The sequence below is a fragment of the Sinocyclocheilus rhinocerous genome, unplaced genomic scaffold (assembly GCF_001515625.1).
Source record: "Sinocyclocheilus rhinocerous isolate Xijiao unplaced genomic scaffold, SAMN03320098_v1.1 scaffold450, whole genome shotgun sequence".
Taxonomy (NCBI): Eukaryota; Metazoa; Chordata; class Actinopteri; order Cypriniformes; family Cyprinidae; genus Sinocyclocheilus; species Sinocyclocheilus rhinocerous.
Window position 1 is genome coordinate 1 of NW_015653457.1, and position 14,307 is coordinate 14,307.

Below are 14,307 nucleotides of genomic sequence, written 5' to 3' on the forward strand. Positions count from 1 at the left end.
AAGGGACATTTAGATGCATTTACACACTGTTTAATGCAGGACATGTATGTATTTAACCTGCAGTAACAAATGCATTAATACTGTTTTGATGTTTTAAACATAAACCGTTGAATACTGATATTTGAAATTATAAAAAAAAATTAAAAAAATTAAAAAAGATACTTTAAATGTGAAATTAAAACTGCCAGTAGATGGTAGCAAGTCACTGTTAATAAGTGAGTCATTGCAATAAAAAACAGTCAATATTGTGTCTAAAACGTAAGTATCTTAATATTAAATTATTGTTTATTGAACTGCTGTATAAAATCAATATCACATTTGTAACCATGCTGCTTTTTGGTGGAAAAAGTCAGTCAGAGTGATACTGATTAACTATATGAAATTATATAAATATATACATTTCTGCCCCCATATCTTGAATTTTTTGATCATTCTAAATGCATTTTAATAAACCGAATCATGCAGTGAAAGAACGTGCACTGGTCTAACCTACCAGACTTCCTATTGCCTTAGCTAAACTTTAGCTAAATTACATGGTAGCTCTCATTTTGTCTTTTGGGTAATTAGCTGTAAATTCGAGGCACAGGTAGCTTAGTCTTTTGTTCATCACCACTCACCTCCACACCAAGACAACTGTAAAAGGAGGGAGGGCTTCACTTCTGCGGCTCTCTGCCTGTCTGTGATGTGAATGTGCTGATCAATGTGTGCTACACTGGCGTGCTGCGCGGAGACGCGGATGGGAGAAAGGCATCGGAACTCGACAGAGTCTCAACATTTCCCGACCCGACCTGATATTTTGATTTTTTATTAGTTTGACAGGGAAAGCTGTGCGCAAACAGAAACACACACACCAGCGCACATATATTAATTTATTAAAAAATAAAATAAAAAAAACACTCCCCAGAAAAAAGGGCACTTTCTCTCAAGGAAGAAAAAGGGCAGGTGCTCAAGCCCCCTTTGATGTCTATGGCTGTTTCTCAATATGCGTTCTTGTCTGTACTTGTGTTCTTGTGGACTTGTGAAACGTCATCAGTCGTCGCACAAGTACAGGGTTGCCAGGTTTTCACAGCAAAACCCGCCAAATTGCTACTCAAAACTAGCCCAATCGCATTTCGAGGGGGATCCCCCTGTAAAAATGCATTCTGGTGGGGTAAAATACACGTTTTTGGTGGGGTTCCCCTGGTAAAATTCGCATTTAAGGGGCTAAATATCACGTTATGGGGGTCGCTTAAACCCATGGACATGAAAAACAACCCACGGCAACAGTGTTAAAGTAGCCCAATTCCATGGGAAAACTGCGGACTTGGCAACACTGCACAAGCACTGTTCCAATTCAAAGTTCACATCTAGCCAAGTACAGTTCAAATCCCCGGATGTGTTCTTGCTCCGCCCCTTACTTATGTAAGATGCATCCAGAGGTGACTTGTGCGAACTTGAGGCAGCCAGGTATCCCAGAATGCATTTCGCACCAACCAGCGCCAGCGTTAATGGCGGAGGAGAAAACCCGCATAATTTTCAAAATATTACTATTATTGGGTCATGAAATGCAGTTCTAAGAGTATTTCAGGCAAGAATGTAGTTGTTTAAAACTCAAATATGCAGTTTATTTATAACGATAGCGCCTATTTGAAAATGTGCTTCGCTGATTTCGGAGACGTGAGCTCCACGCGATCACTGGGCACTCAGTGCTCATGTATCCCGACGAGAGGAGCTTAACCTCGGCTAGTCCTTCTGATATTTGCTGCTGGCTCCGATGTCTCTGGTAGTGGTTAAACATGAGGTACAATTCGTTTTGGGTAAATCTAACAGACAAACTTTGGTCTCATGAATCTATTATTTCTTCCAGGTCATATCGTTTTGGCTGAGCACAAAGTTATGTTTCATAAATTATTTATTTATAAATCGTAATACAACGCTGACTTTGTTGCATACATTTGACCGAATTGTTTGCTTTTGTCTTTATTTCCTATTACATAAGTCTCTTATATTTTATACTTATTCTTTTATAATGGCTATTATTGTTCATTAAAACTGACATTTAACAAAAAAGGCAGAGTTGTGCTTGTCATATTTCATTTTATTATAGGCTATACAGTGAAGATAATCATAGTATATGTGCACATATTACCTAAACCACATATTAATGTTTCATATTTTTTAAAATGAAAACGAAATGAGGGTTGTGTTTTATATTTTGAAGAAAACGACAAGGCAGTGGTGTTTGATATAATTTCGTTTTATTGTAATGCGTGTACGGTCAGTATCAGAATCAGCCCATTTGCTGGCAATCGGAATCGGCCATGAAAAATCACGACTGGTGCATCCCTAGTTGTTGTTGTAGACAGCCTACTGGTTAGTTTCAGAGTTTCCAAGTCTGCATATTATATGTGACTTTGGGCTTCTTTTTTCGTAAAGTTGTGTGAAAAAAATCCCGGGTCGCGGTTTTGTTGGCTTATTTGAAAAAATATGGCTGCTTGTTAGGGAAATCTGACAAGCAACTTTGTTTCTTTACGTATGTTGGCCGTATTCTCCAATGCATTGATTGACACTCTATCTGCTCACAGTTAATAGCCAACCAGTGCAATAATATAAGTGCTGCAGAGTAATTTGCCAAATGTTCTGCCCTAAAAATGCCAGGGCTGATTTATTTATTTTTGTCCCAGTCCAGCCCTGGCTTCTTGTGATGTCACTTGCAATCAACACAAATCATGCATGTTGCCAGTGGAGACTGATACTGACACTGATACTGAATTTGGTTTTTATCATCTTAGTCCGTTATGCCACAATCTTTAGCGGTATGTGAGGAAAACAGTTAATGTGAAACTTTTGTGTGTTCTGTGCATATTCTGTCATCTGCTTACCTTAGTGCATTTTATTAAGCTGTATATTGAATTTGGTCTTTTAATATCCCTGTCTTAATTTATTAAGCCATATTAAGTGTTAATGTTTTTCTACGGGTAGAAAATTCTTAACGAGGGGCTTTGGGTTTCATTCAAATTCTGCTGTGAAGTGGATGAGTGAAGTTTATATGGACAGACCCTCAACCCCTCGATTTTGACTGAACGAGCAAGTCTACTTCATATGTAGACTTCAGACTTCTCCATACACCACAATGCAACATGATTGTGACGTCACTGCAGATTTACCCCCACTCCAAACAACTCTATGATATATTATTTTTTTTAGATATTTAAAACAACCTAAGCATACTTATATGCATATAGAATGCTGAATCAAACAAATTCATAAGGGAAAAAATTTAAATAATCAGTCGACTAGAACGCAGAGTGCATATGTAAGTCTGCAGCCAGACACTATTGGGACTGTAACTGTAATGGCAATAAAAGTAACCACACTTAGCAAATAATGAAATAATGAAAAATCACACGTACAGGGAAGTGAAGAGGTTTGCTTTTGTCATGTAAATATCATAATGCAATTAAGTCCTTATTCTGATTAGTGGAAATTTAGTCACTGATAACGGTATCAACTGACTGAACAAAACCTGACAAAATCTGACAAGCCGATGTTAAAATAGACCTGTGCATTAAGTGTTGTATTGCAAGTGCAGAGTAACAAACCTACAACAGCAACAAGACTGTGTTGACTCAATACAATTAGTAGCTTTTACATTTAAAGATAAAAAAAATCTGTTAAAGGTATTTAATACATTCTTATTTAATTATTATAGCACTAATAATTAACTTTAATTAATTTGTAGTTAACTAGTTAAAAATGCTTAAAAACAACTGGCTGTTGGGGTCTGGGCTTGTTTATTTTTTATTTATTATTTTTTTTAAATGACATGAGACTTTGTGACTTTCTGACCTTCCTATACTTCATACTTATGTACAATAGAAATACAAAAATTAGTTATAATAGTCATTTTATAATAAGCCTTAAAGCAAGATGTGAAAAGACCTAGGGAGTGGAAATGGCAGCTCAGCTAATGAGTTGTCATCTGCTGCCATCTACTGGTTATAATGGTAATTTCATGCCATTTTTATTTTTTACAAGTGTTTGTTTTCCACGAGGAGACAGAAATGGTCCACTACAGAATATCATCAATACTTTTTCATGTTTTCCCAGAAGAAAAGACAAGTCAAATTTAAAAGCATATATTAAAGATAAACTGATAATGTTTACCATTACATTGGCATATTAATCTAGTGCAGATAGACTAAAAGTGCCAAAACTCAAATTCTGTTTTCACTGGGTCTTCAAAGCAAATTTATTTTGTAATTATTGTCATCACTACTACAAAAGTTTCTGGGCATTTAAAGTCCTTCTTCTTGATTTTCAAGTATCTAAATATCTTTCTCTCTTGATTTTCACATACTGTACGTGAATGATATTTTTAAAATCTGTAAGAAGTTTTAAAATACTTTAAAATACCTTCATCTTGACATGTTGGTGTTTTTCCCCATGTTCCATTGTGACAGGAAACCGTTCTTTCTCCACTTATAAAGTATGAGCTTCGACATATGTATGTTAAGCTAGATCCATCAGGATAAAATTTTTCAGGTTTAGATGTTATGACTGTATTTTCCACATTTGGAGGAATGCCACAACGCACATCCTCTGAAAAAAAAATTATGTATTGAAATTCATGAACTCCAATAAGACTGATTTTAATATTGTTGAGAGATTATATTGTCCAGCCCACTGTATGCACATCTGCTCCTATTACAAACATGTAATACGAGTTTGAGAGACTCACCTTTACACACTGGTGTCTCCCATCTACCATTGGTGCATTTTATGAAGGGTTCAGTTGATATGAACCCTGGATCACATTCCACTTCAGCAGTTTCTCGATCACGATGGATTAGTTTTCCATGGTGAACACTGGGAAGAGCACCACAATCTTCCTTCCCTGTAAAGACCAACGACAGAAGCACTTTTCAGTACACTATCATTCATCAAACACCTGAGACTGACAATAATAAAACTCACGGATGCAGCGAGGCTCGTCAGACCAAGATCCTTTGCTGCATGTCACTGAATCCCACCAGTTTCCAGTGAATGGTTTATAACCCGTGTTGCAGGAGTAAAAGATTTCTTCCTTGTTGGAGGATTGGCTGTGTGTGAAGCCATTTTCCACTGATAGATCAGGGCAGGACTTTGCTGCGAGAAACACTGTTTCAAAATATTTATTGTTTTTGAGTGATTATTGTACAGATATATGATGAATTGACTGAATAATAAGTCAAGTTGTATCACAACATTCAACGGAATTAAAGACAAAATTCAATAAACTGTAACATACCGCATTGCCGACCTGTCAAGCCTGTCCACTGGCCCTGGTAATCACAGATGATTTCAAAAGGCTCCTCTGGTTCAAATCCACGATGACATTTATATTCTATTCTTGAATCGATTCTGTATTTTTGTTGATGACCTCGAAAAATATCTGCATTTGGAATGTTAGGTGCTGCACACATTTCTGTAAAACATCCATCATACTAATTACAACTCATCAGATACATAATAATTGGATTGGATACTGCAAAAATTCTTGTTTCATGACATTCAATGGAATTAGAGGCAACATGTAAATAAACTGTCCCATACCACCAAATCAGCATAATCATATAATTTATATTATGGAAGTAGCAAAGATTTTAATACTCCACAGCAGAACATACCAGCACACAGTGGTTTTGGTGTCCATCCGTCTCGTGTACATGTGGCCTCTTCTGCTGTTTTACGATATCCAGTTTCACAACTGTACGATTTTATTGCTCCCAGTTTCTTATCTCCACTGAAGGAATAGGATGGGTAATACACATGCTGGTCATGTGGAGTTTCACATGTAATTTAAAAGAAAAGAAAAAAAAACTTCTCGACAAGACAAATTAAACATCCTCAGTATTTTGAAATAATGATTTGAATTTATAATCAATGTAGTAAGTAGTTATGAAAAAAAGTAAGTAGTAAGTAAAAACAAACAAACAAACATTAAAATCTAAAAAACAACATATGGGACTGCATTCATCAAGCTCCACCTTGAAGTTAAAATAAATGTCAAACTAATATCAAACTATTTTTAAATGTATAGTCACATTTAGCCATATTCAACTGATTTTTTTGTTTTTGAATTTTCAAATTTTAATGTAAAGTTAATGGCTGTCTATTTTTAGAATGTTTCAGTTTATGTGTGACCCTACCATGTTTTTTGCATTATGAAAGTATTTGAGTATTATTTCCCATATTAATTGTTTATGATGTAACACAGTGGTGAATTACCATCACATTCTGGGTTCAGAGTCCAGCCAAATTTAGCACATTTGGGGATTCCCTCTCTGGGTTTGAATCCTTCATTGCATTTGTATTTTAATGTGGCATCTTTCTGGTATTCTGGCCGTGGCTCAACAACATATCCATTTGGTATGACAGGTGCTGCGCATGTTATAACTGTATGAAAAGTAAGAGAAACAAGAATAATTAATGTGGAGATATCTGTGATATTTGGGTGAAGATACATATAAATAAAAAAATATAGAAAAATGGAAATGAACCTTTGCACTTTGGAACAGCATCACTCCATGTTCCCGTCTCTTTGCAGTGAATGTCACTACTTCCGTCTATCATTTTGTCAGAAGATACACAATCAAAGTGAATAACATCACCATAACGTCCCTCCTCTGTGTTACCCGATGCAGTCACCTCCCAATCTGTGCGAATGGCTGGACATTTCACCACTGAATATGAAAATAAATAAAAAAGTAAAGAAACCAACAAACCAACCCCTCAATAAAAAAAAAAAATCAATAAATATTTTTAGTTATAATTCTCTTCTAGCTTATGAGTCACTATTCTATGATGGAGAGATATTAAACTAGAAAAAAAAAAAAAGGAAAAACCGTGACTTTCAAGAAATCGTACCCTCACAGACAGGGACAGCGTTGTCCCATCCTTGAGCTCTGCAGGTACGCTGATTGATTCTGCTTGTCATTTCATACCTGTGAACACAATGTTTTTACAAGTACAAGGATTATCAAACTCAAGAGGAAAGTATACATTTCATGCAATAAAAAAGAGAATAAATAAGCATAAAGCACATTTACCCTTTTTTGCATGTATACACCACTGTTGCTCCAAAAACAAACTCCGTCCCCTCTTTAAGTTTAAAATCACCATTTGGTGTGTCGCCTGGATTACTACATTTTTTCTCTGCAGAAATCAAACAAGTTTTACTTTACATGGTAACATTGATTTAATAACTATGTGGCCATCGTATTGACAATTCTCTTACTTGCACATGGTCGCTCAATGGATTTTTTCCATTCTCCTTTTTCACACTTTAATCTATACAAGCCAATATAACCTGTTATGCAGTTCACTTTCACTGTTTCACCATCAGCGTATGAAGCTTTCTCAACTGGTTCTGTGTTTTCATATTTAATGTCCTCTCGAAGACATTCTGAGAAGCACAAACAAATGTTACACAAAGACATAACTGTTAAATGCTGAAGTACATGCACAACTAGTCAACACGCTCTAAAGCTACATAAATGTACAGTTAAATGTTTTAGGAACTGCATATAATATAATATTTATTTTGAAGTCAGTAAAATCTAAATGAAAAAGACATTAAAATAAATAGCAACAACAACAAAATCACTTGCCTTGACATCGGGCACAATTTAAGAAAAACAACCAAAAGCCGAAGCCGAGGAGTTTTACAGGAACTCTCATTTTGAGCTCAGTTCACAAATACTTTTTTTTTTGGTCAGTCTCTAAAACTCTTGCCTGCTTGGGGATCAACAAGTTAATAATTTACCCATGTCAAAAGGACGTCTTTCTTACACCAGACCTCTCTTAGCACAAGCAATATAAAAAAATAAAATAAAAAAAAAATCATTTTCTGATGCAGCAATTCATATTTGTTATTTGCTCACACCAAAAAGTTACCTTAGAGAAGTCAAACTTCTTGAGTCAAATGTCTGTAATGTATAAACTGGAAGCAAAGGGCAGATTCCAAAATAACTGCCATATTTACTGCTCAATCCTGTTGCTTTTAACTGGTTCATTAATTTTATATATTGATTCAAGAAGAACATTATGTGATGAATGAATTTGTTTCATTAGAAATGAGATGAAAGAAGATTCACAACACTTTCAAGTCTCCAAACATTGCAATAATACAAGCATTGCAAAATATACGTAGCCATTGCATTGCGAAATGTGTTCATTAAAATTGAGCAATCTGTTTAACTGATAAACAAAAGACAGAAGACAGAAGATGAGTTTGACACCTATTTGTCTTTGCTTAAATTGTTGTTGTCTCCTAGATGACCTGCTGATCCTCCTTATCTCACAATGAAAACTGTTGTTGTTTTTAACCTTAAAAGTCAGATGTCATTTACTGGATCTTACAGTGTGGACTTGGTAAACAATGACATGTTAAACTCAAAGGTCTTTAACTTTGTTTGCAAATGGTTGGCATGTGCTAACAGAGTCTTGGCACAAGCAATGAATATGTTTGAAATGGGGCCTCTTTTTAAAAATACTATATATGCAGTTTATGTTGTTAAACATAAATACATATTAAAAAAGGCTGCCGCACACCTTTACATAAATGTCAAAACTAAACATAAATGTGATACTAAATATCATATGAGCTGTTTTATTTGATACATGTCTAAATAATAAAATATAATGACTAGATTTGATTAGATTATTGTACAGCAATTAGTAATACATAAACATCAAAATTAAATAGACAAAATTCATAAGATTAAATATATATATATATATATATTTTTTTTTTAGGAAATATTGTTTGATTATTTATTTCTCAAAATAACTTTAGTAACAAAGTGGAAGGTTGGGTTTACAGAATGCAGTCAGCACTAATGAGATACTTTGTCTTGTTCCTGTCATGCTGAAGAAAGGGCCCCAAATAATGTCAGAATTTTCACAAATTTGTTTTCCTCAAAATAAAAGGTCACTGAAAGAATATCTACTATAATTTAATAAAATATTTGTTTCTTGCAAAATGACTACCAGCTTTGTAAGAACCAATGGCGTGGTAACATCATTCCTTGATCAACTGCACCACTAAGTGGCCCTTGTGTGAAGTTTGAATTTCTTATTGTATATAAACTTGTTAGACTTGTATTAGACAGTACATTAAATTATAGTTTTTCATATAGTTTTTATAGTTACTATAACTGATTCAAACCATTCATTCTAGACAAAATTCTACACAAAAATAGAGCAGAACGACTGTCTAGAGGTGAAAGTCTTTTGTCAGAAGACTGAGAAAATGTTATATTACGGCAAATAAGGTCATTAACAAAACTGCAAAGCAAGTTGGCAGAGGATGCTGATTTTTTAATTTTTTTGTTTATTTTTACTCTACAGTAATTGACAGTATACTGAATTGTGTGTTCATATTCAATTCTTTGGTATTTGAACTTTTCTAGTGCTTTTCATATTTAAGTTAAGAAATATGTTGTCAGAACAACAACAACAACAAAAAGATGAGATAATACAAAATTGCATAACTACCACAAAAATGTAGCTGAATGAATAGGATGTTCCCACAAACAATACAATATATGTACATGGTTGTGTGTGTGTTAATATTATTCATCAATACATGCAACAACACACAGACATACATTTCATAGTCAATAAGTTTGATGGTAATACTTTATAATAACTTTCATTAATAAATCATTAACAAACATTATATAATGTTTAACGGATCATTAGTTAATATTTATTCACATATCTAGAAACGTGAAATAATGTGCTTGTTAATGTTTACTAATAAATGTATTAAACATTACCTAAAAATGCTTACAAATGTTATTCAACTTTTAATCACGATTCAATCTGTTTATATTGCATTGTTTTGATAAATGATAAATTAAGTATTTTCTTGAAAAGAAAATGTAAATGTAAATGTTTTTTACAAAAACATTGGTAAAATATCTATTTAGGAGTTTTAGACCTTTCCAACAATATATAGTTTGTCATGATTAGATTAGGATTTAATTGTAATATAGTGAAGTAAACTTAGTACCCTCAGTTAAAGGGTTTTAATGAATAAAAAATTAGTAATTAAACTATATTTTTACGACATTTGAAAATGTAATAATGAGCATTAGCTAATATGTGAACTGAAGTTTAATGACACTTGTAAGCATTCAACAGTACATTAACAAATGTTTGTTCAAACTTTGTTCATTGTGTAATTTCTGGTAAAATCTTTTGTAGATTTTTAAAACGCATTGAAAGTTTAATGACATTTGTAAACATTAACTAATGATCAGTTAAGCATTATATAATGCTTGTTAATGATTTATTAATGAAGCTTTTAATCATTGTAAACCATGTCAAAATAATGTGAAATGTTTTTTTTTTAAATGCACGATCATATGAATTGAATGTTTAATGACATTGTAAGCTTTTCAATTTACATTAATTCTGTTATTAATGTATATTAATGTTATTAATGTATAATTCTGATCTGTTAATCATTTGGTAATGTTTAATAAGTTCATTAGTTAACATTAACAAGGACATTATCTCATATTTCTAGATTTGTGAATATGTATTAAGTAATGATTAGTTAAACATTATATAATGTTTGTTAATGATTTATTAATGAAAGTTATTATAAAGTGTTACCAGTTAGATAATTTTTTTTTTGCTTAAACATTCTTGAACAGTTATTGTTAAAATATAATTTTACCTCAGTTACAACAATTATTATGTATGTGCACTTAAAAAATCTGAAAAAGAGAAACAATTGTACTCCGTTTGACAAGACTTTTTAAAAATTTTTTTTACAAAATTAAAATGTAGTGCAAACAACATCTGGAATTAAGTACTAGAACATTCCCAAGTCATTGTTTAGTCATTATTTATTTTGTGTATCATCTAAAGAAACAACCAATTAAATAATAAATCAATAATTGTACAGATCACCAATATGACTAATTCAGGTTCTGAAAACGAGACAATACTCACAACTTTTGTCAATCTGTAGATTCCCTTTGGAGCACGACACGTCCACATATTTCATCTCACTTCCAGTATTCTATCCATCTCTACAGTTAAGTCTATACTAGAGGAGTCAAACTCAGTTCCTGGAGAGCTGGAGCCCTGCACAGTTTAGATTCAACCCTAATTAAACGCACCTGATCCAGCTAATCAAGTCCTTCAGGCTTATTTGAAAACTACAGGTATGTGTGTTGGAGAAGGGTTCTCTGTTGAAAAAAAGCCCAAACAAAAAACAGCATTTGCTGGTTAGGTATGTTTTGAAGCATGGCTGCTGGTTTGAGTTGGTTTAAGCTGGTCATGAGCTGTGTAGCAACGATTTTAATACTCCACAGAAGAACATACCAGTACACAGTGGTTTTGGTGTCCATCCGTCTCGTGTACATGTGGCCTCTTCTGCTGTTTCACGATATCCAGACTCACAACTGTACGATCTCTTTGCTCCTAATTTCATATCTCCACTGAAGGAATATTCCGGGCCACTCACATGCTGGTCACGTGGAACTTCACATGTAATCTCTGAAATACGATTCACATTCTTTTGGTAATATACAATGACTTCAGCACCAAGTCTTGAAGTGTTTCTTTAATCTTACCACAAACAGGTTTACTGTCCCACTTTCCATTAATTTGGCATGTAAATTATTTTATTTTTTTTATTTTTTTGTAAAAAATTGTTTTTCAGAGCAGATGATCTCCACGCTTTCTCCAACTTTGAAAACAGTTTTCCCCTCTAGGTTAATCCTTTTTACTCCAAATATGGTTGACTCAAACTGACAAGTTACTTCTGTACAAGTAAAGGCCTGTTCACACCAACACAAATGTTTGTCATGAAAATTCTGTCCGATTATCTCATACGATTTGAGTTCAGAGTACCCTGGTACACAACTTTCTGTTTCTGACACTCGCCTGTCATGGAGAAGGGAACGAGAAGTCAAACTATACATAACGGAGGTATTTTTTTTTCTTTAAGGGACTTTTATTTCGATGGGTTGCCCTGTTTTCGGTATTCGCGGGAGATGCAAAGATGTATGGGAAGAAGAATGGAGAACAGTCAAAGCCACTAGAAGGCAAGCCTGCAACCTTTAGCCAAAAAAGCGTAACGGTTAATGCTAATACTTCCGCTTTGGCAGTACATGGGAAAGGAGACCAGAGGCCATTTTTTTGAATGGATGTCAATGGAGGAGAGGCTTCACTACTCTGAATAAACAGCTCTTTAGAGGAAACAGCTTATCATTTAATGAATCAACAGCCTATCTGCAAATCTCCAACATGTTTTGCAGTAAACAATACTTTTGGACTGAACTATTTTAGTTTACAATGAAGAAAAAAGGCCGTTTTATAAGAAAAGTTACTGAATTTTTGCGACAGCTGGGATGGAATCCGTAAACGGTGATTGAGTGTCGCACACTCTGACTGAAATTCAGTGACGTCAAGGCTGTAATGTGATTGGTTATTGAGGCACATGTGATCCAAGTTGACCGTTACACTTTCTTCAATAGTAAATAATACGTGAATATATCCCCTATCGTATTCTACAACAAAAACAGAGCGCCTTGTTATCACTAGTTCTATTTTTGACTTCCCGAGTCCGCTATTAAGGGACTTTTATTTCGATGGGTTGCCCTGTTTTCGGTATTCGCGGGAGATGCAAAGATGTATGGGAAGAAGAATGGAGAACAGTCAAAGCCACTAGAAGGCAAGCCTGCAACCTTTAGCCAAAAAAGCGTAACGGTTAATGCTAATACTTCCGCTTTGGCAGTACATGGGAAAGGAGACCAGAGGCCATTTTTTTGAATGGATGTCAATGGAGGAGAGGCTTCACTACTCTGAATAAACAGCTCTTTAGAGGAAACAGCTTATCATTTAATGAATCAACAGCCTATCTGCAAATCTCCAACATGTTTTGCAGTAAACAATACTTTTGGACTGAACTATTTTAGTTTACAATGAAGAAAAAAGGCCGTTTTATAAGAAAAGTTACTGAATTTTTGCGACAGCTGGGATGGAATCCGTAAACGGTGATTGAGTGTCGCACACTCTGACTGAAATTCAGTGACGTCAAGGCTGTAATGTGATTGGTTATTGAGGCACATGTGATCCAAGTTGACCGTTACACTTTCTTCAATAGTAAATAATACGTGAATATATCCCCTATCGTATTCTACAACAAAAACAGAGCGCCTTGTCAGACCCTCTCATCTCCCTATAGTAAGACAATCTCTGGAACAGTGTTATGAGAGAGAAATGCCATGACCGCTGTGTTAGAGGTCGACAGTTTTTGCAGTGGGAGACTTGACAGAAGTGATACACAGCCCATTTTTGTTTTGTGAGTGAAGTGAACACTAACGCTATCTTGTGGGACTAGAGGTGTAAGTTGTAGCAGAAATTTGGCTGATTGCGTCATCGAATGGGGAACGGTGTGTGAGACTGGCTGAGAGCAAGGGAGAGAGTTGCTAGAGCCGTGAGTTTAGTTCTGAACAGAGGTGTAAATTATTTGAGTTAACGTAATTAATTACGGTATTGGAGTATATTTTCGGATATTCTGTAGTTTTACTGAGTATAAAAGATATTAGCAACTTTTACTCTCTACTTCACGACATTTTTGAATAAGTATATGTACTCTTTACCCTACTACATTTGTAATGAGTGTTGCAATTACACATTACATTTTGCATGGCACCTAGCCTTTCCTTCAGGAGTTTATTTCTGCTACAAAAGAAGGAATATTGCCAACTACAGGGCACTAAAAGTCAGTGGTGGCTCGTGGGTTTTAAAATAGAGGAGGCACACTAATTGTATTGGTCTGGGATCCCTGCCGATTATTATTATTATAATTTGCTTGTAAATGGCATAATAAATGGCTTTTTGGTTGCTTTTAGTCAGAAAACGTAAAGAAAACGACATGCATACAATGGCGCTTTCACGTAATGGTATTACAACTGTGAAATTATAAGCAAAAAATACACATTCTGAGACATGAACTGAAATGAATTGTGAATTGTATTAACATTAAATCGTCCTCCTATTTTCACCTCAAAATTATGGGGAAGCTGTGCCTCCCCTGACGAGCCACCAAAGTACAATATCTTGTGTGTTTTGCCCTTACTCACCCAAACTTGTCAACAAGGCTACTTTACGTGAATGCGAGTTCCCTAGCAAGCAGTTGTGAAGTTGATATCACTAGCCTCCCCAGCGAGGGTTCTTTTCGCAACACTCCTCAGCGCTGAAAGTGAACACTCGGAACACTCGAGCTAATTTTTTTTACCAACGGAGGCACGAGAGCTC

At 34.7% G+C, this 14,307-nt stretch overlaps 2 protein-coding genes and 1 long non-coding RNA gene across 3 annotated transcripts in view; all 3 read right to left on the reverse strand.

Moving 5' to 3' along the window:
* Nucleotides 1-3,798: 3,798 nt before the first annotated feature.
* Nucleotides 3,799-5,816, reverse strand: LOC107715720 (complement factor H-like). Its single transcript, XM_016521901.1, has 5 exons — nucleotides 5,649-5,816; nucleotides 5,270-5,446; nucleotides 4,957-5,139; nucleotides 4,721-4,876; nucleotides 3,799-4,581 (listed from the first exon to the last, which is right to left on the reverse strand). The coding sequence occupies exons 2-5, from the start codon at nucleotides 5,442-5,444 to the stop codon at nucleotides 4,358-4,360; spliced, it is 738 nt and encodes a 245-aa protein (XP_016377387.1). The 5' UTR covers nucleotides 5,445-5,446; nucleotides 5,649-5,816; the 3' UTR covers nucleotides 3,799-4,357.
* A 383-nt stretch (nucleotides 5,817-6,199) lies between these two features.
* LOC107715719 (complement factor H-like) lies at nucleotides 6,200-7,740 on the reverse strand. Its single transcript, XM_016521900.1, has 6 exons — nucleotides 7,632-7,740; nucleotides 7,259-7,426; nucleotides 7,071-7,176; nucleotides 6,889-6,965; nucleotides 6,522-6,704; nucleotides 6,200-6,417 (listed from the first exon to the last, which is right to left on the reverse strand). Exons 1-6 carry the CDS (start codon nucleotides 7,699-7,701, stop codon nucleotides 6,215-6,217), a joined length of 807 nt encoding a protein of 268 aa, XP_016377386.1. The 5' UTR covers nucleotides 7,702-7,740; the 3' UTR covers nucleotides 6,200-6,214.
* A 3,638-nt stretch (nucleotides 7,741-11,378) lies between these two features.
* LOC107715721 (uncharacterized) overlaps nucleotides 11,379-14,307 on the reverse strand; it is a 9,535-nt gene continuing 6,606 nt past the window's right edge. Inside the window, exon 3 of the long non-coding RNA XR_001637138.1 lies at nucleotides 11,379-11,453. This is a non-coding gene — a long non-coding RNA (uncharacterized LOC107715721). The remainder of the gene's footprint in view (nucleotides 11,454-14,307) is intronic.